The sequence below is a fragment of the Aethalodelphis obliquidens genome, unplaced genomic scaffold, assembly GCF_003676395.1.
Source record: "Aethalodelphis obliquidens isolate GAN/ISIS:26980383/991018 unplaced genomic scaffold, ASM367639v1 scaffold15, whole genome shotgun sequence".
NCBI classification, from domain to species: domain Eukaryota; kingdom Metazoa; phylum Chordata; class Mammalia; order Artiodactyla; family Delphinidae; genus Aethalodelphis; species Aethalodelphis obliquidens.
In genome coordinates this window covers 10,634,921-10,656,241 of record NW_020837959.1, presented here as the reverse complement: position 1 = coordinate 10,656,241, position 21,321 = coordinate 10,634,921, and the positions used below count along the sequence as shown (strand labels likewise).

The 21,321-nt window shown below is 44.3% G+C and overlaps 1 protein-coding gene across 7 annotated transcripts in view; it reads left to right on the top strand.

Moving 5' to 3' along the window:
* The window catches only part of CLYBL (citramalyl-CoA lyase), a 255,557-nt gene extending 234,236 nt beyond the window's left edge, over positions 1 to 21,321 (top strand). For 2 of the 7 annotated variants that reach the window (XM_027115900.1, XM_027115905.1), the window contains 2 exons: positions 5,668 to 5,787; positions 6,816 to 6,942. In XM_027115900.1, the coding sequence (XP_026971701.1) occupies positions 5,668 to 5,763 (96 nt within the window). In that variant the 3' untranslated portion in view covers positions 5,764 to 5,787; positions 6,816 to 6,942. Of the gene's footprint in view, positions 1 to 512; positions 635 to 5,667; positions 6,943 to 21,275 lie in introns of those variants that run through there. The other 5 variants (XR_003434655.1, XM_027115903.1, XM_027115902.1 and 2 more) reach the window with 5 other exon arrangements.

Genomic DNA, 21,321 nt, shown 5'->3' with positions numbered 1-21,321 from the left:
CATCAACAGACAGATCCAGTAACTCGTACTGTGGTCCTTCATTTTGCTTATCTATTGAGTCACTGATGACCAGAAGTACAGGGGGCTCTTGTCGAACACAGAAGGCCAACCCCACTTGCACATATGGATACACTGCTCTTTTTCCCCTGCCCCTCTCTTGACCTTCATTTGGCATCTCTAACCTTCTAAAGCTGACTTTAAAAGTACCCGTTCCCTTGGGAATTCCCTGGTGGTCCAGTGGTTAGGACTCCACACTTTCACTCCTGAGGGCCCAGGTTCAGTGTCTGGTTGGGGAACGAAGATCACGCATGCTATGCGGCACAGCTAAATAAATAAATAAAGTACTGTTCCCCAAAGCCCCTCCGAGGCCAAACCACCCCGTTTTGATGGCTCTTTCTCTCTGCAGCTTCTAATTCCTTAAGCCCCACTTACAGATAGACTCGCTTGCACTTTAACCGTTAAGTCATTTGCATGAGTTAACCTGACCCCAGCCCAACATCACATTTGTTTAGGTCAGTCCCTGTGTCCTCCTGGAGGCTCAGCAAGTGTTGGCCAACTAACCAGGGAGTATTACCAGACCAGGGAAAGATCAAGTGGCACAGAAAGACACTTGCAGATAAAGGAGAGCAGAAAGGTAAGAGTGATTCTATCTTCCCAAGTCATTGTCCCCTCAGTCACCCAGCTCAGGCCCCACAAAAGACACAAGCTTCAGAACCATGTTTTGGGTGCTGGATTCTGGGGATTCAAAGATATATGAGCCCCTGTCCTCAAGGGCTTCCCAACACAGTGAGAAAGACAGCGACGTAAACAGATAATTACAGTAGAATGTGACAAGTGTTGTTACAGGAGGATGTATAAGGGAAGGAAGGAGAGAAATGAGCCCAACCAGGGAAGTCTAAAACTGATTCACGGACATGACATCTTCTGACATCTTGAAGCATAAGGAGCAGTTTGCTGGACAGACAGGGAAAGGACTATCAGAGCAGAGAGCAGAGCCTGTGGGAGAGGTGTAGAGGGGTGTGTGTGTATGTGTAGACTGGCAGGAGACTAAGCTGAGAGCAGAGGCAGGGCCTGGTCTCACCGTGGGGAGCCCTGGGCCCCCAGCTAAGGAGACTGCACTTGATTTTGTAAGTCCAAAGGGAACCAGAGCAAGGTTTAAGCAAATGGATGATCTTATCTGATATTTTAGAAAAATAACATCACGGTCCCAATTAGGAAGGTATCCCAGCACTCTCTCAGCAAGACCTCTACTAGCCAGCTTGGGAGCCAGGCAGCCTCCACACTGAGCTTTGGGTGTCTGGTTACCAAACTTAAATCCTTACCCCTTAACCAAATTGTGAGGGGACCAAGGCCATACTAGGGCCTGTCCAAGGACTCCAAGTGTGATAGTTTGAAAAACAGGAAAGAAAGAATGAAACAGTGCCCATCTGTGTCTCTGTGAGAGCATCATATTCCCCATTTTGAGGGGTATCAAGGAGCAGTTAACTTTGGGAGTAAGGAAGAGCTATGTGATGGGAAGTCAGGGCTGGGCCTGAGAGATTTTAGCAAGAAGAGGGTATAACCAAGGTCCTAAAGACAAATTCCATAGTGACCAACATTGACTAAAAGTTTTAGGAATTCACTGGGAACTGTAATGAGGTAAATAATTTATTGGGCATAAGACTTAGCATCATAGAGGAAGAAATAAAGTGTCACTCTGAAAAAGAAGGCATATAGCAGCTGTGCTAAAATGTTATCATTAATTCTGACACAGCAACATCAGCATGGGAATGTGCCAAAGAGAACTCCCTGAATGCCCAAAGAAGTTATTTGAAAATACAATGAGTAGGGAAAGCATTAGATCAATTTATGGATGCTAGAAAAGTACTCTTTTAGTACTCTACAGAAAAAAATTCTCAAGTGCTAAGTGCCAGAAATGTGAAATATATGAATATTTCCCATAAATGTTATTACTCTTGTCATCACCACCATCATGATCACCAGTCCTTTTGCCATCAAATTGTAAGTCAGATTCTCCCCCATTGAAGAACTTCAAGGTCTGATAAAGTTCATGTTATTTCAATGCCTATCTTACCACCAGGCAATGACCCAGATGTTAGAAAAAGTACAGCCCAATAAGTAATTGTTTTCCTTCCTATACAGACAACACCTATGCAAAGGTGATACTGCTCTTCATTTCCAGGAGGCTGAAGCCATAGACATGTGTATAGTAAGATGTGCCAAAGTGGCTGACTAGTGATTTATTACAACAAATAACTCAATAGGTAATTGCTGAATAAAAGCCCGTTGTGCACAGAGGTGGAGCCCCATGACAGCTCTAGCGGGAAACGCATGACATGCACTAGGTATACAATATCATGTCTAAGTCAACAGTGTGAAATGGCAAACATGGTCCTGATTGGTAAGAAGGGCAGCCTTTTCAGGCCTCTGATCTCCCTATTCATAACACTGGCTTTTTCTCTAATTCTTGTTGTGTTTTATGGCACCTGCTTCCATGCTCTTCCTGCAAATTTTAGGTCCTTGAGAGCAGGGATGGAGTGTTGTACCCATTTAAAAGCCAGCCTAACCATTTCTACCCAGGAGAGCTAAAACACAGAGCTTCTCAAACTTCAATGTGCATTAGAATCATCAGAGGGTTCCTGGCCAACGCTCGGACCTTCTGCATGAAACCTGATAGGATGGAGCCCAAGAATCTGCATTTTAACAAGCCACCTCCCGATTAGATGATTCTGATTCAGGCGGCCAGGCAACCCACTCGGAGAACAATCCACAAGCCCAGGGCGTAAGCCTGGAGCACACGCTTTGGATCAAATAGAGCTAGGTTTTATACCAGTTGTATACTTAGTGAGCTACAGGGCAGACTCATACAAGTTTCTTCATGCCTCGGTTTCCTCAGTTATAATATGGGGATGGATATATACTCATAGAAACAAATGAATACATGCTCATTGCCAGGGGATGGAGGAGGGGGAATGGAGAGTAGTTGTCTATAATGGTACTGAGTTTCACTTTTGCAAGATGAACAAGTTCTGGAGATCTGTTGTGCAATAGTGTGAATCTACTTAACACTACAGACTCATACACTTAAAAATGGTTAAGATGGTGAATTTGTGTTATGTGTTTTTACTACAATTGAAAAGAAAAAAAAAATTTGTTAATGGGGATGGGTCATAGTATCTACCTCACAGTGTTTTTACGAGCATTACCTGAAATAAAACATGTCAAGGACCAGGCACAGTCCTGGGGCTAGCAACTGCTCAAGAAATTATAGCTATTATTATTGTTGTAGTCATGGTTGTTAAGGCTTTCAACCATGAATGAGTTACTACTTAGAGGCATTTTAAACCAAATTATATTCTGAATCTTCAAGCTGATGGAAGTTCCTTCTTCTTTTCAAAATGGTACACCAGTTTCTCAGAAACGCACTGAGCTGTGAAACCGAAACTTATCTATGATCACACATTAAGGAATGTTTCAAACCCTCCCCACAAATCCAGGTAGCTTTTGACAAGCTGCATTCTTCCAAATCCTGACCAACAGACTGTTCACATTTCACATGTAGATCCATATGTTAAAAAAACAACCATATTCTAGGTCTATGTGAAAGCAGGAGGATATTCGTATTAGGAAGTCTTGATTCTTAACACTAAAATCCTCAATTTGCAGAGATGAAGGAAACAAAGAACAAAAATGTTAACTTTTGTTTTGCAGCTTAAGCTTAACAAAGGAAGTCAAGCAAAATCTGCCACATAAAAGAAAGAAATGATTTCCCTGTCTTGAAAAACTACATGAAATATTTTGCATCTTTGACGTGCATGTGGAATCCAAAGCGCAGTCAGGGAACATGGCATAGACCCAAAGCCAAGTCATCTTGATTCTCTGTGCATCATTTTGATTTCATGTGCATCTAGGCTAATTTCATCTCTGTTATTATTAGCCTATTATTTAAGCTTTAGCAGGACACACGTGCTGTTTTACAGGGCCAGAATCCACGTGGTGGATGGATAACCAGGAGGCCTTTGGTCTTCATCATATACTCCAATAAGAAAACTAGACTCTCGCCTTGTAAAACAGCACGAGTCCCATGCCCTGATTTCACATGTCATGCGAACCCACAGAATATCCTTAGAACTTCTAACCAAATTCATAAAATTCATCATGGTCACAGAGACAACTAAAATTAGCTCTAGGTTGAATGAAATTAGGCACAGACCAATCTGGGAGTATAAATAGTAAAATGGGCAGATTGGAAAATGACCTAACGGTATAGGATTTTAGGCAACACAGGTGTTCATATGAATCCGATTTCTCATTCTCGGGCTGAGAAGGCTAAGCACTGGTGAGAATTCTAATCCTAATGACTTTTAAATCTCTCTTGATTAAAAAACAAATTTCAAAGTCACTGCTAAGGATTCCCTGCCAATTTTTTTTAACCTCCATTCTGTGTATAACTCTATGTTATTATAAGAGATGAGGGTTTCCAGCGAGCCCAGAAGACCATCCCAGAAGTCCTGAATAATGACAACATTGACTGTTGAGAGGTGGTACTTGTAAAATCCAGAAATGGATGGCAGTATATACAAATGGACCATCACCAAGGATTATAATTGCTCCAACCCACCTTCAGGTCTCAAAAGACCACCTGCTCCCCACTCACACCAGCATCCTTACCAACAGGTAGAAAGAAGGGGAATTAAGAAGAGCTGTAATTGAAAACAGCAAAAAGAAGTGATTAAAAGAACATGAATAACCAGACATTAATTTCAGATTCATACTGCTTTTGTCCATTTAATTCTTTTTCTGAGGCACTAAAGAAACTACCTTATCATCATAATGTGGGAGTCTCTAATGAAGGCTTGAGGTTCTGAGACCCAAGTACTAGCCCCAGCTCTATCTTTTTCTAGTCAAGTGACCTTGGAGAATCACTTAACTACTCTGGGCATCAGAGTCCTCATCTAGAACAGCACTGAGATCACATGACACATTCAATGAGTATTTGCAGAAGTTTTTAAAAAGTGAATCTGTAAAATGGGTATAAATCAGGAGATCGCAGGTTCTTTCCAGGCTAACCATTCAACAGACCTATGATTTTTTGTTACAGACTCATGTCCCCTGTCATTGTAATCCTTTTCTGCAGAAGTGTGTACCAACAGAAGAATCTCTTTTTACTCAGTATAATCCTACCTTACATTTTCTCATCACATGATAGTGTTACCCCTCAATTACGTTACAACAAGAAGGAAGCATTCTTCCTTTAACCTGATCATACAATTATTTATTCAAACAATAATCAGTTGCCAGAGCATATTACTGTTTTCACAGTTCTATGCAGTATTTCAAAAAGTATATAAGGAAGTATTTACATTTTCCTTCCACCCTTGTTTTCTGCTTGATTTCAAGAGTTAAATGAGCAGTTTCCAATACCTTGTGCCTGATGTTTTTCCTCTCCATTAAAATGCTGAAGTGGTTTTTTTTTTTTTTTTCCTTTTTAGGAGGAAAAAAGAAATCTTTCCCCTGTAATTTACTTTGGCTTTCTCAAAAGTTGGGTAGGAAAGTCAGTATAATTCAGGTGGAATCTAAAATGTTCTTGTTGTACAAGTGTGTGCAGAAAGGAAGCCTGTAGTTTCCGAGCATTCTTTCAGGAAGTTTGTATTCTCTGTCTTCCAGGGAGCCTTTACTTTCCGAGGGAGTGTGATCGACATGCCATTACTGAAGCAGGCCCAGAACATTGTTAGGCTTGCCATCTCCATCAAGGAAAAATGATCTGCTAAATGAAGCTCTCATCAGGTGGGCTGAACATATACAGTGGGTTCCTTAAAGACAAGCCATAATACTCAAGGCAACTTGTTAGTATGCCAGATGGGAGCCTTTCTTCATTTACAGTTCATGTTAATGACATTTTTTTTTTTTTTTTTTTTTTTGGTTATCTCACTGGCCAGTTATTCCTCTAAAAATGAACTTTCTTCTTTTTGATTCCAAGCTTGTGATTTTATTGTTCATGAATGTGTTACAAGTACAGACTTATGATTTCGCAGGGAGATAAAATAGTGGAGAGAGATGGGCTGTTCCAGGAGAAGTTTGGTCTTTAATGAAACAGATCTTTCCCAAATGCGTATACTCCCTTCACCCTGCTCATGTTAGATGTTTCCCACATTGTGCATTGTTCACTCGACACCAGAAATAGTTTTAAGAAAGGCCAACCTTTTAAAAAATAATAACTCAATGAAGCGTTGGTGTTTATTTCACTAGTAATCTGATAAAACAACAGAGATGGCATAGAAAAGTTGATTAAGTACCATACTGGTTTATATAGATATCTTCTAAAAATAAATCTTCAAAACTGATTACTTTAACCTCCACCACCCCACCACCCCCAAAAATGAAATATCCCTATCCTTGAACTGCTAGGTGATCACTATGAAAGCCCTCATCCTGGGTGAATGCTTTGGGTCAACAGTTACCAGCAATTAAAAAATAAATGTGCAGAAGCACAAGACCATCCATTCTCTCCCTTTATTTCCCTGTTTAACTGTTTGCCATTGAGGCCATTTCCCCCCTGTAAATGTATGGCTGGGACAGGGCCCCCTCAGCAATAAACTTGTAGCCTCTAAGAAGACACAATGCCACAGAGCTGGTGCATATGGTCCCCTGTGAGATTTGCATCACATTAGAGATGCTGCTACAGGTCATATGGGTGGTGTGGTTAACGGGCTTAGTAAAGCTGTTTTGAAGAGGTTAACCCAGCTTGTAGTAAGGGTAAATAAACATAACAACCAGCCATTCTTCCCTATTCAGCATGTGCTCTTATATTGAAGGCTAAAGGGTATTGAAGCTGCGAAGGATCAACTTGTGTTTGCCAGAGGACGCCAATGAAATTTGAAACACCAACAATCAGAGATTTTGTTTCTGCTCCTCATTAAATCATGAGCTTTTGTGTGGAGACTCTGGACGACTGTTCTTTAAGAAATTAACAGAATGGGAAGTTCTAAACTCTACACCAACCTTTTCATGACCTACACAGCAGCAAAGCTGCTACCCTTAGACAAACACCGCGGGGAAGGCTGTTCTGTTTATTTAAATTTGTAAATAGAAAACAGTTGTTTTTTATTTTCATTTTTTACCTCCTACGCCCTTTTAGTTTATTTCCTATGTGGCCCCTACCATGTGCCCCACCCAGGGGTCTACTTTCCCCTACCCCTTCCAGTTCCTCCAGGAAGCCCAAGAGGGGAGGAGGGCTGAAGGTTATATACAAGGAAAGGCATCATGGAACCAAAGCAAAGTGGGAGAGGCCCACGTATGGTCATACAACATCCACCTCCAGTGCAGGGCAGTTCCGACAGGCATGCAGAGGAACCTGATCCAGGCTGGGCAGTTCTGGGAAACACATGCTCTGAGACACTAACTAACATTCTCAAACACGGGGCCCGACAAGGCGGCTCTTAACTGACGTGGGATGTGCTGCGCTGGAGCCCTGCCTCCCCAGGGCATCGCACCCCCCAACCCCTCGAGAGCGTGGGTCGTAGCTGGAAAGAAAGGTGGGAGCCTGCCTCGTCCTCACTCGGAGGAGCTGGAAGGAGGAAGACAGTGTCTCAGCCAACTTGGGAGATGACTGGCCTCCAGCCAAACTGGGCTTCAGGGCTGCGGACAGTGACAGTGGGCAGCAGTTACAGGAGAAGCCATCCCTGCAACCCACGGCGCAGCTGTGCCCGCCTAGGGTGGTAGTCGGTGTGCACAGGGTAGACCAGGACCATAGGTGCCCACGCAGCCGGACCCCACTGCTCAGCACACAAACACAGGAGGACCGCTCAGAAGGCAGAGGGAAGCCTCCTCTCATTTTGACACCCTCAGGGTGTTGGAAGCATAGGCAGGACCTGTCTTAAACAAAAGACGATAATAAGAGCCTTTCTTCGTACTTCCCTACAGGCAGCCTCCACTTCAACTCCGCTGTCCTGCCCGTCCTCATGTGTTGGTCCAGATAACCCCACCTCAGGCTTTGACAGGAAGAAAGGGAGACGCTCTAGTCTCCACCCCTGTTACACAGGCAACCCCCAAACCCTATAGATGGACCTCCTCGAGCCTGGGGCTCACTGAGAGCCAAACCCTCCACTCTAAGGGACCCCAGATGCCAGGGTGAAGGCATGCAGACCTCGGGGAAGAGCAATCCTCTCAGCAAGGTCTCCAGGGGGCCCTGAGGGCCTGGACCTGACTAGGTGTTCCCCACCCCCATCACCAACGGGCCCACAGGTTCCTAGATTTCCAACCATGTTGGACTGGTCACCACGCCCTTTATCTCAAACCACACTTTGTTCCAACAAAAGCACCTTGTTGTTTAAGTCTCCCTGAGTGTCAGATTTATCATCTTCCTCATAACCCCAGGGTCCCAATTATGATAGGATCATGACACTGGGACACACTAGAGCCAAAAATCTGGACAAAGGTCCCACTCTCTGAGCACAGACCCTACAAGAGGGACCCAGAAGAGGGTTTAGTCAGAGTCAGAGATCCATCATGCTTCATTCCTTGAGGAACAAAGGCAAGGAGATGTTGGGAGACAAGAGGTATCCCCACTGTTTTCCCACCCACATCTCTCTGGTGCCTCGGGTGGGTGAAGGTAATACAGAGAGGGTGGGAGGGAGGGCTGGGTGAGCTCACCCCACTCGGTATGTGACAGTGCCCAACCTGGGGAATTCCTCCCAGCTAGGAATGGACTGACTGCAAGAAGAGAACCTTGCAGTAATCTGATTAATTAAAAACCATACCTGTTTATATTTTGTGTAGCTCATCACAAGCTGCTTCACCATATTACCCCCCTGTTATTAATTCTTGGGGGCTAAATTATGGGTAACACTATTAAAACATTATCAGAACTGATGAGAAACAATTACTTAGAAAATGAGCCAGGACAAGATTGAGTTGAGAACATCAGTGGTGATCACTGCAGATTAGTTTAATAAATCATCAGGTGTAAGGCAAGACTGACTGTATGTATGCAAAGCCCCGTCACGGGAAAATGAAACTGAGATTTTTTTGGCATAATTTTTTCATTAATCTCAATAGGACCCGAGTGGTGTAGATTGTTTTATTCCCTAATACCTTGCCTGAGGGGGGGTTCCCAGTAATGTCTTCATTGTTTTACTGAGGTCTTAATGACAATCTGTGACAACCTCATTTTAATGTATAGAGGATTATATCAGTACCATCATGTTTTATTGAAATGGCGAGAGGAACTCCAGCAGAGTCCGGAGTCAGGCACTGTCCCTGAGCGCAAGTTGGGAAGTTCCCCAGCATCTGGGTGCGGTTCCCTTCAGATTTACAAGTATTGAACCGCTAACTGCCCTGACATCCTCTCCTCCAGGGACTGACTGGGAAAAGTGTCTTCAACAACGAAGACTTGCCGCCTCCAATTTGAATTTGAAAGTAACTCATTGCCTGGCATATTTTGCTGCGTAAATGGAATAGACCGTGTAGGGTTTTTTTTTTTCTTTTTTTTTTCTCTTCTAAAATATTATGATGAACATCCCAGCCCCTAATAGTTCTTCGGCAGTTCGGGAAACTGACCTTCAGTAGGGACGATGAATTTTCTAATGATGTCTTAAGAGGAGAAGAGTTAATACGTGCTTTTTTATTTGAAGGGCGTTCTGCTTCTATGGTTTCTGGTTAGCTTGGAAAGCTAAGTGTCTTCCGTTCTGATTTTGATTTTTACCTCTAGTATAATACTTGGGAGGCAGTTGATGGTACAAAACAGGTTCTGAGATTAACAGCAGGATCTCGTGCATATTGATGCTGCGGAGGGTCACCGAACCGGTTTGTAACCGCAAAGCTTGTGCCCCAGGCTGGGGGACACTGTCCTCCCAGCCCTGAGACCCTCCCCCCCACCCCCGCAGGTTTTCACATTGCAACTTAGGGGGAAAGTAATCAGCCGACCTCAACACTTAAATGTTAAAACCTTGGTCTTTCTTTCCGCGCTTTATTTTAAATCGGGGTGGGATAGGGGGTTAAGAGAGTAAACAAATGGAGAATAAATTACTTTCAAATACCTTAGTACCAGAAAGCTTGCGCGGTGGGACCGGGCAGCTTTTTAGTGTTCTGTGACGGGTGGTGGTGGTGAGTTTGTTTAAATTCCAGCGATTATTTGGCAACGTATTTCCTTATGAATCTATAAGAATTGCCAACGACGAAAAGAAAGTGATTTGTAGGAAGGAACCGAAATCATCTTTAGCGCCTTTAGATGGTTTGCTGCCGATCGAGCCCAGTTTCAGCTAAACGGGCTGAAGCCTACAGATATTTTTTACTTTTTAAAATGTTTTACAAAATCTTTTGGGATTCGTTTGTCGCTCACGCCTGCCCTTTTAAAATTTCTGTGTTCTTCGGCTGTAAGCGACCCGCTCGGTTTTACTGTTTGCTTCTTGCGACGGGGAGGGCCGGCGATCTCGGGGACAGCGCGCCCCGTCGGAAGGACGTGCGCCCGCCGGGCCGGGACACGCCGAGTCCGCTGGGGTCGGGGACGCCCCGACGCGGAGACCGGCGGGGCCCGGCCGGTGCGCCCCGTGGCCCCGGTCGCGCGCGGCGGCCGCTCCCGGAGCTGCGACCGGGCGGGCGAGCGGGCGGGGCCGGGGCGCGCAGTGGGCCGGGACCGCGGGCCGCCCGGAGCCTGCGAGCTTGTCGCGCAGCCCCGCTGTAATGGTGGCAGATCAAAGGCTGCCCCGTGTCCCCGCGGAGCCCGGGACAATCCCGCGCCTTTGTGCGCTGTTGCTAGGAGCCCGAGAAACTAAGAGAAAGTGTCAGGAGCATGTTAATCAGACTCGTTACAGTGTAACAATAACGTCTCTCTCGGGTCTCCCAGGCCCCGCGCACAGGCCCGACACCTGCGCGGGGCCCTCGCGCCCGCCCTGGGGACCGGCCGGCCCCTGTGTCTTCCTCCGAAGTCGGCGCCGCGGCCAGGCGCCGGGACGAGGCCCTGGGGGACCTGCCAGCTCCAGGCGCATCTCGCGGGTCCTGGTTTCCCTGACCGGAGCCCGGCGCCCTTAGCCTGTCCTGCTCGGAGCCGATCCCTGGCCGGGGGACCAGCGGAGGATCCGGGTCCCCTTGCTTTTCAGTCATTGAGTGGAATTGCCCTCGTTATTCAAGCACGGTTTTAGAATCAAGAGAAAAATGAACATTCCATTTCAGATAGCTTTTTGGTGGAGTTTCTTCAAAAGATCCTAACTTTGCCTATTTTCCTATCAAATCCACAGAGGATATTTTAAGTGATAATCCCGAGTTTACAGAAGACAAACCCAAACTTTGCTAAAAGTAAAGATTTCTCGGTACTTTTTAGAGAGAATCACTTCATTCATTCGTTTATTCATTCAACAAACATCTGTTGAGCCTGACTGGACGCCAGACAGCTAGTCGGAAAGCCGTAGGACTGGTTCCGGATGCACTTTTCTTTTAAAATTAAAATGCCCTTGTGTGAAGTGAAAGGAGGAGCAAAGGCGTAAAATAATGTCAAATGTCAAAACAAAAAGAAGTGCCATTGGCTACTACAGCGACAGTAACAGGAGAGGAGCGAATTAAGAATTTAAAGCGTTTGAAAAACTCGCCATATGCTTTGAAAACCAGCCACTTTTTTCAACTATTTTATCTCCTCCCCAATTCTTTTGGTCCCTATGAGTTCCTTCAGGCTGCAGTCCTGAAACCAGAGTCCTGCCTGAGGTCTGAGGAACGAAGTCAGCCCTTCTGCATGTTTGTAAACAGCCTGTCACATTTGCTAAAGGATCAAACACACTGGGTCCTGGCCCCATTCTGCCCTCAGCCAGACACAGGGAATTGGAAAGCTGTGCTCAGTCTTAGGGCAGAATTTGGCCAATTCGAGGTGGTTTTCTCCAACGTGAGCTCTCATTCAGGACTCAGGATGGGCATTCCGGAAGGGCAGAGGGGCCACACTTCTTGGTGGAATATAACTGCCAAACCTGAGTCAAAGACAAAGCTTCCTGTCACCAGGAAGAATAGAAAGCAACCCACTCTCAAATCACCTGTGCCTACCGAGGGGGAATCCTGCAACAATGTCATACTTATCAGTCAGTCAAAATCAGTTTCTCTCTCACACTGTGTGCAGCATGTAGACGTATAGAAAACTGGAGATGGTCCCAGAGATTAGTCTAAGCCCTAGAAGGAACTTTCCAGATTCCCTTCATTACATAAATAAGAGAGTTGATATACTGAAAACTCCATCTTATGAAAACAAAGGAGACCAAACACTGACTATATCGTGATGTTAAAATACCTAGCTAAAGGGGAGAAATTCAGGGAAAAGAAACTGTTTTGCGGGGGCGGTCGGAGGGAGGGAGGGAGGATTGTTTGTTTTTTGTCTACATAATGCCACATAGCTGGTTTCGCTGGGTTTTGTTTTGTTTTTAAACAATGAATCAAATTGCCTTAGTTATTCAGACACAGTAAAGGAATCAAGAGAGAAACGAGCATTCCATTTCAGATAGCTTTGTGGTGGAGAGTTCCTTCAGAAGGCTATCCACTCTAGGCATCTGGCTTAATTTTTTTTTTTTTTTTTAATGGGCTCTTGAGTTCCATGGAAGGAAGAACATAAAACCAACATGAACTTCTGGCTTAGAATCTCTGGGAAAACTGTGTTAATAACCCAAACTCCCAGACAAGGAGAGGAGCACATCTGTTTCCTCCATGGGATTTCCAGGGACTGGAATTCATGGAGCAGCTTCCAGAGGAGCTCTGTGATGCCTTTCCCAGTGTGGTGTGAGGGAGCTCCGGCCACCAGGAGCCTCACTGGCGTTTCCACACCAGCCCAGCGACACGTCGCCTCCCCCACGGGGCCCTGGCCACTGGGCAGGTGGACGGTGCCTGGCTGCAGGGCCTGACACTCCTGTGCAAAGGCTCTACACAAGCTGTAATCCCTCCCTCTCCATCATACCCAATAAACTCCTAACCATTTTTCAAGACACAACCTGAAGACCACTTCTGTGAAGTCTTCCCAACTACCCAGAGACAGCTTGCTGGCCCTCTCCCAGTCCTTCCATTGCATTGGATCAGATTTCTATTGTAGTACTGTGTGTGTGTGTGTGTGTGTGTGTGTGTCCCACAGCAGTGTGGAGGCCCTGAACAGTGGACATTGCCATGTACCCCAGATCCCTCTCCTGCTCACCTCTCACTCCCCACCCCATCCCACCCCACCCACCCACCCCCCCGCAAGAACTCGCTAAAGGTGTGTTCAGTACAATTAGGCCCTGAGACATCTGTTCCTCCATCAGACGTCTTGCCTCCCGGATTTGTGCAAATATTGGCCCTTTTAGTGCACTTGCTCAAGGTCACACAGCTGGCAAAACCAAGACTTCAACTAAAGTCTGGAAATGAAACCACTAAACCACACAGTTGCACACCCGAGAACTCCCCAGATTCATAGCTTCACATTAAGTTCCCGATGAAGGAAGCTTTAGATGAGTTTTTTGAAGCAACAAGAAAATAGCTGAAGCCTCTTTTTCAACAGCTGCCTGCCTCAGAGACACTGCCTGACCCTGGCATGGGTATGTGAACTCATCACAATTCAAACAGCCAATCATCCAGTGTAACCAGGAAGCTGGGCAACCAGGCAAGTCCCTCCTTGAGGTAGGCCTTCATGCCCCCCCTCTCTGCCCCTCCCAGACTACACAAACAGTCCCTCGCACATTTTGCAGGATGGCACGCTGCGGGGGGGGGGGGGGGGGGGGGGCGGGGGGGCCCGGGCAGAGGGCCGGGGGGGGATAGGGGAGGTTGTCCGGTAGGGGCGGGGGGGGGGGGGGGGGGAGTGGCTGAGTGGCCATGGAGAATGTCGTAGGTGGCATAAGGAAAGGCGTTCCAGTGGAGGGATAAAGGAGCAGGACACAGGCTCAAGGACAGAGCCGGGTTCACTCCCCACGCCTCCTCTTGTACCCTCCCCACTCCTGCGGCCCTCCCCTTGTGGCCCCCATCATTCTGTGCATCACCTCTCATTCCATATAGTCCCTCCTCCGGCTACTGTCCTGCTTCCATTTCCCATTTCCTTTTTCTTACAATTTTACCTTCCTTCCTCTCATCGCAATTCCCAAACCAAAAAAAAAAAAAATTAACAAATGTAGGAAAGGAAACAAAAGTGGGTAAAAATGTACATTTTTAATGATTTCTAATGTTTTTTCCGTGTTTTGGAAGTAAATCTAGTGTCTTAAGCTGTGAGCTGCTGGCAGGATGCTGTGTAGTCCTTCATTTACTGTGAACTTGGCACAGGAAGTTTACTGGCCCATTTTACTGCAGAGCGCCTGAGTACAGAGGACAGCTAATGCTGTACTTTGGGAATCAACGGAGAAATGTCGGTGAGGCTGCTAATTATTCAGTAAATTAAATATTGCTGCCACAGCTGCTATTTCTAATGTCCTACATTTGATCATGCTGTCTTAATGCAGAGCCAACATTCAGATTCTATTTAAGCGATAAAGAAGATGAGGACCTGGCAAACTGGTTATTGGTTCTTTATGTTTTAGAAGTCATTTGAGTGTGCAGCCTGAAACTCACGTGGGAACCCAGAATGGTGCTTACACATGACAAAGTTTATGGATATAAAATTTCATTTCTATCCTTTTCTTAACTTTATTTCGGGGGAGGACGTTACCAGAAAGGTAACAATAAATGATTATTTATAAAAACAGGTATTTTCAAATTATGATAAACATTCCATTTAAGATTACTGAGGATGTGACCCCCCCAAAATCATTTTTTTCAACTTTGCTTCATAAAGACCTTTTTAAAAAACAATCAGTCTTTGTATCACCTAAGGAATTTTAAACTGTGACATATATTTATGAGAATATTTAAGGTGAATATTTTCAAAATAAGTAGCAAATGAATGGGTCGTGAATTTGCGTGCACTGCCTCTGAAAATGAGCACATTTGAAAACAGTTTGTTCAAAAGGCGCCATTGGCCTTTTCCCTTCCTTCTCAAAGAGCATATGTGTTGCATTAGTACTCAGAAAAGAGCGTGTTTTCATAGCCTCCAGTGCTGCGTTTATAAAAATCATGATGATTTTAGGACTGCACCTTCATTTTTTGGATTTTCAAAACTTGTCCCTTTTTGCTCTTTTATTTTCTTTCAACAAAACAAAGACTGGAGAACCCCTTTAAGAAATTTTATACATTCCCACAGAGTCCCAGTTTGTTGACCTTCAGGCCACAGAGTAAAACCTTTCTTTTAAGTCAAGCATTCCCCATTGGGAAGCACTCCAGCTTTTTCTTTTTATGAGGAATTTTAACTGCTGGACTTAATTTAATTATTGTATTTTGTACATACTCCCAGGAGCCCCAGGGCATGAGCTTTACTTTTTTCAAAACTTTCAAATGAATATCTTTAGAAATGCACATTTCTGATGGTAACCTTACTTCTTCCACTTGTATTTCTAATCTAAATACCAAACTTGGATCATTCTGTTTCCTGACTTATTCTTGGAGAGGCTTCAACCTCACATCTCTTTGCCACAGATACTGTTCTTGAGTAGACATGGAATATAGTCATTTGAGTCCAGAATGTGGGAGCCCGGGTTTCATAACAAGAAAATAAAAACCATCTCCAGTTGAACTACATTTTAAAACTTGATGGTTCTGGGGACATAGTCTTCAATAAGAAGGGTTCCTAGGTTGAATTCAGTAGCATGCTGGTCCCATGGCTGCAGCCTGCCACCATCTGTCCCTATAGTTTCTATGGGATATTCCCACAACATCAGCTGCTCCTCCCGGATCCCAGCAGAGGCTCATGTGCGAACACACACACACACACACACACATACACACACACACACACACAGGGAGTTGTCATCCCAAGCTAATGGCAAAGATTCAATATCTTTATTTCTCACCTCTCTTTGTCCATAAACATTTTCATTCAAGCCTTCTGATTTCCACCTGGAAATCAAAAACTTCGACCACATCTTGACTCTCAAAGGTGAAAAATAATTTTGGGGGTATTGACTTAAAACTCATATAGGAATATTGAAATGTGGAACAAACATAAACTTTCCAAATCATAAGCTCTGCCCAAAATATTTCATGAGGGTTGGGCCACTTATGAAGTAAGTTTCATTGTAGGACTTCTGAGACCTCTGAATTTAGGAAGATGTTTTTAACTAGAATTATCTGCTAGGTGAATCTGATTTTCTTATTTATTTTGATTTAAAATTTAAAATTATAGATACCACAGCATTTTGGTACCAAAGAAGGACTTCTGAGATCATCTAGGCCAATGATCTAGACCCTGGCTGCATATTAGAAGTACCTGGCGAACATTTAGTAAATACTCTAGTCTCACCCATCATTTTGCAGATTAAAAAGAGAAACAACCAGACAAAACTCTGAAAGATGCAACATGGCTTTTACATTAGAACTGTCTAAGGTACAATACTGTAACATGATTTGGGAACTCCTGGCCATGCTAAACTTTAAAGCAAACTTAATTAAGTTTCCATAATTATGTTTTGGGCCACATGAATTGTAAGATAGTTGACTGATTCTTCCCACATGATACACTTTCTAATTTTATACACATTCACATCCCTGACTGATCATAGAATAGGTTGGAATAATCACGGCCTTGAAACGTCTCACATTTAATTTTTAAAATAAGGTATACTTGTGTAGATGGCTGCCCTTCCTGAAAATTCATTTAAGTTTGCCCTTTGCAGTGGCAGTGGCATGCTTCTTGACTAATATTCTGCAATTTATTTTTCTTACATATATTTAAAATATATAGGTAAAAAGCAGTATTTCTCCTAGTGTCATCTGACGATCACAAAACATATGAACCATAGAGCTTTACATTGTACCATTTTTATAAAAACAGAAGCAAAGAAACATCAAATAACAACTCATCGGAGTGAGAACCACAGCCCCATGAAGGCAGAAGTGAGCTTAGCTATCACTTCTGATGGCCTCAGGAGAGCAAAGGGGGGCCGTGCTGAGAGCAAGGGCTCCTTCTGGTAAGAAGCCTCAGCTGGGGGCTCCGCGGGCCTTTGAGCCAGCTTGGTAATCGCTTACCCTCACCCCACTCCCCCCAAAACAGCACCTCCCTCACCTTTCCCACTCCTCCTCAGCTGCCTCCTTCTCCCCCTTCCCCATCCGGGATGGCGGATGGCGGGATGGTGTGCTTGCAGATCACGAAGGGAAAAGGAGAGCTCCAGTCACTTTGACTGGAGGGCCAAGGACCTCCCGGGAGAGATCCAGGAAGCTTTGATCTCAATTATTTGCCTTGGGCTGAAAGACCTCTGTTTGGCCGATCCTCTAGGATCCTAATAAGGCCAGGACCTGGGATCACAGATGCAAACCTTTTTGCTTTTTCTTTTTTTTAACGAAAGGAATGCTGAGATGCAATGATTAAAGCTGTAGAGTTACTAGGAGATGGTACGTTAATATAGGTCATACCTACATAAGAATACGTTCATTCACTCCTCCAGCAGATACTAATTGAGCTTCTGTTGTGTGCCTGCGGTGAGTGACGTCACTGTGGTAGTGATGGGCTGTGAGGGTAACCTGGGGGTGGCCCTAAGGCCCCTGTGTCCAGTAGCTCCATCAGAAGGGAAAGCAGGTGGGTGGCTAAAGCCTTTCTTATTCTGGTTCTCCCACCCCACCCCCGCCCTGCATCCTGTTCTAATTACTCTTTCTTATCCTTTACAACAGACATGAAAATTAACCAAGATCATAGCTCCAGGCCTGAGACCAAAAAAAAAAAAAACTGAATAAAGTATCTTAGAGGTAGTTTCCCATAAAAAGAAAAAGTTTATAAAAAGATTAAAAAATTTTAATGGCAAGAACTGCTGAAAAGTTTGCCCCTGCTTAGTTATTTCACTTTCTGCTCCTTTACTCTTTTCTGTACATTCCCAATTGGCTACAGTGAACCCACATCGCTGTGATAGCCAAGAAATAAGATGAACGATAAAATAAATAAATGTAACGATGGGATTTTAGATTATCCATATTTTCTAAAATGGACATTTATAATCAGAAAAATGTGTGTTACCATTTAATTTTGTTGTTGTTTTAAGTAAGGATGACTAGAAGTGAGGAAAATAAGTCTAGGCAAAAATCAGAATTTGGATGAGAGTGAAAGTTCATTATTACAAGAGTAGTCAGAAATTGGACCAGAGAAAATTTAAAGCAATAAGCTTTTTAACTATCAAACTAAATCATTTTTTGAGTGATAACCTCCAAGGCCCAGCACTCACAAGGCTGATGGCAGTGAGGCTAGGTAGTCCTCCTGGAAAATATTTGGCAATGAGTGTCCACAGACTTATTGTCACTTGTGCCTTTTACATCTGGATCTGGGAAATTCTGTGATCCTAAATACAGAAAAAGCCTCATTCACAAACACAACTCACAGTTGCGTCGTTTAAATTAGAGAGGCATGAAAACCATGGAAACCATGATGGAATATTAGGCAGCCACTTAAAGCTTGTGTTTCTGAAGAAAATAAGAAAAAGCTTTGTTCAAAAACAGATACCGGACTTCCCTGGTGGTGCAGTGGTTAAGGATCCGACTGCCAATGCAGGGGACACGGGTTCAATCCCTGGTCTGGGAAGAACCCACATGCCACGGAGCAACTAAGCCTGTGCGCCACAACTACTGAGCCTGCACTCTAGAGCCCGCAAGCCACAACTGCTGAGCCCGTTTGCCACAACTACTGAAGCCCACGCACCTAGAGCCCTTGCTCTGCAGCAAGAGAAGCCACCACAATGAGAAGCCTGTGCACCCCAAAAAAGAGTAGCCCCCGCTCGCCACAACTAGAGAAAGCCCGCGCGCAGCAACAAAGACCCAATGCAGCCAAACAAGAAATACGTTTAAAAAAAATTAATTTTTTAAAAATCAAAGAGAAAAAAATTCAGAAAAAATCCCCCAGATACCAAGCTGTACATGTAGAGTCTAGAGCTGGACTGTCTGGCCTCTACTGCTTACTTTTGAGTAATCTTGGGCAAGGAACTAGCCTTTCTGTGCCTCAGTTTTATTATCTGTGAAATGGAGGTAATAGTGGCACCTATCTCATAGAATTGTTATGAGACTTAATTGAGTTAACACATATAAAGTTGAGTACCTGACACATCAGGGCCCTCAACAAATGTTAGCTGCTATTACTATTATAATGTGATTACAACCATGTTAAAAAGAAATCACAGGGCTTCCCTGGTGGCTCAGTGGTTGAGAGTCCGCCTGCTGATGCAGGGGACGCGGGTTCGTGCCCCGGTCTGGGGAGATCCCACATGCCGCGGAGCGGCTGGACCTGTGAGCCATGGCCGCTGAGCCTGCCCGTCCGGAGCCTGTGCTCCGCAACGGGAGAGGCCACAGCAGTGAGAGGCCCGCATACCGCAAAAAAAAAAAAAAAAAAAAAAGAAATCACAACAGAAGAAAATACACCAAAATGTTAGCAATTACTGTGTTTGGATGTCGAGACTACTGGTGATTTTCATTTTGTCTTCTTTGTACAGTTTTGTGTTTCCAAATTTTTCATTAAATATATATCAAAAATTAAAAAACTAATTTAGAGCTAATTATAAACAAAATCTATGTTTGAAACACTGCTTTTGATCGCTCTTCAGTTAAACCTAATAGGCCCTGAGTAGAGAGGCCCCGGCAGGAAGTTTTCATATGATCTGAAACCTCCTGTTGCCAGGACTCAGGCACCGGCTTCCAAGGACTCCTTCTGCCTTGGGCACCACGGTCACTTCTTGTCACAGGAAGGACAAGCTTGCCTGTGTCGGGTCGTGGGCTGCGCCCAGGATTGGCATGAAAGTAACCTGATTTCCAGTCCCACCTCTGCCACTCACTACCTGTGTGTTCTGGGGAAAAGCCTGCTCCTTCTCCATAAGGAGAGATCTTGATGCAGTTAGCAGCCTCAGAGAATTAAAAAAGTGGTTGAGGGAATTTTTGAGATACTGCCTCGGTTGGAGGGAAGAGAGATCCTGAACTCTGTGATTCTCCACTCCAGCTGTCCAGCCTCGGAATTCCCTCTCCCAGAGTGGAGGGCCCATCTGCTCTGTTTACACACCTGGACCTGGTGCGAAGGGCGGTTAGGGTGGCTCCCTGACCATTTGTGGAATCACCCCTGCTTCCAAGCAGCATGCTACAGGCAAGCCTTCAAAGAAGTACCAGAAGCCAAGTGCACTCTCTGTCATCACTTAATAGTGCTTGAAGCTTTTCATATAACAAAAGGGGATGAAACAGCCCTACCTCACGTTGTGGGAACCCAGTAATTCTTCCACTGGCTCTACGCCAAAAGGGTTTTCTCTTACCTTTAAATATTAGATCTGACTAATGTGGGCCACCAATGCTCCTGGTAAATAAAATAGGAATAAAATAACTGATTGCAGCTCGACTTCATCACACACTATGGAAAGGAGGGAATTGATAAGTTGCGATGACAAATAATCTAGTATTATTTTTGGCAAAAATAGACAAATGTCTCCAATTTAAAGAATGTCAGCATCATTTTTCTCTATCCTTGTGAGGTTGGAATCAAACCACAGAGACAGAAATTTTATCTACTTTCTTCATTCCTAGCACTGAGCATGGTACTTGTTCTTAATAAATTTTTGTTGAATGAATCAGTTAATGAATTGATGAACAAATGAGACAGGGTCTCTTCTCTATTGTGTTAGATGGTGGGGATATAGAAATAAATACCTCAGAGTCCCACTCCTAGAAGCTCACTCTAGTAGTGGAGCCAGACACACAAATAGAAAATGACTCAAATACAACGTGATTGATTCCTAAAATCATACCTCTAATGTTTCATGTAGTCATGTTTCAGTGTAGTCATGTTTCAACTCCTCCTATGTGTCAGGTACTTATACACAGTAAAATGTAATCCCTTCCTTCAAAGTTCACGGTCTAATCTGGAAAACAAACACGAAGCACAAGGCACAATACCACCAGGAAAGCAAAACAGAAATAGGGACTTGATAGAGAGGCAGCACGGTATGATTTAATCATGTGGACTCTGGCATCAGACTGCTTGAGTTCACAAAGCTGTGTGACTTTGGACAGGTTGCTTAGCCTCTCTGGCCTTTAACTGTCCCATTTGTAAAATGAGGTTAATACTGGGACCTATCGTATAGGGTTGTTGTGAGGAGTAAATGAGTTAATATCTGTACAACTCAGGATAGTGCCAAGCTTGTACTAAATACCAAATACAAATAAATCTTTCCTATGTTCTCTGAATTTTAAACTCTCATTAAGAACTCTGTTTGGCTTTCTCTTTGTGCATGCCTGATGATTCTCCCCAGAAAGGACTTGTGACCAAACAACTCCAAAACTGTGGACTCGGGTTAA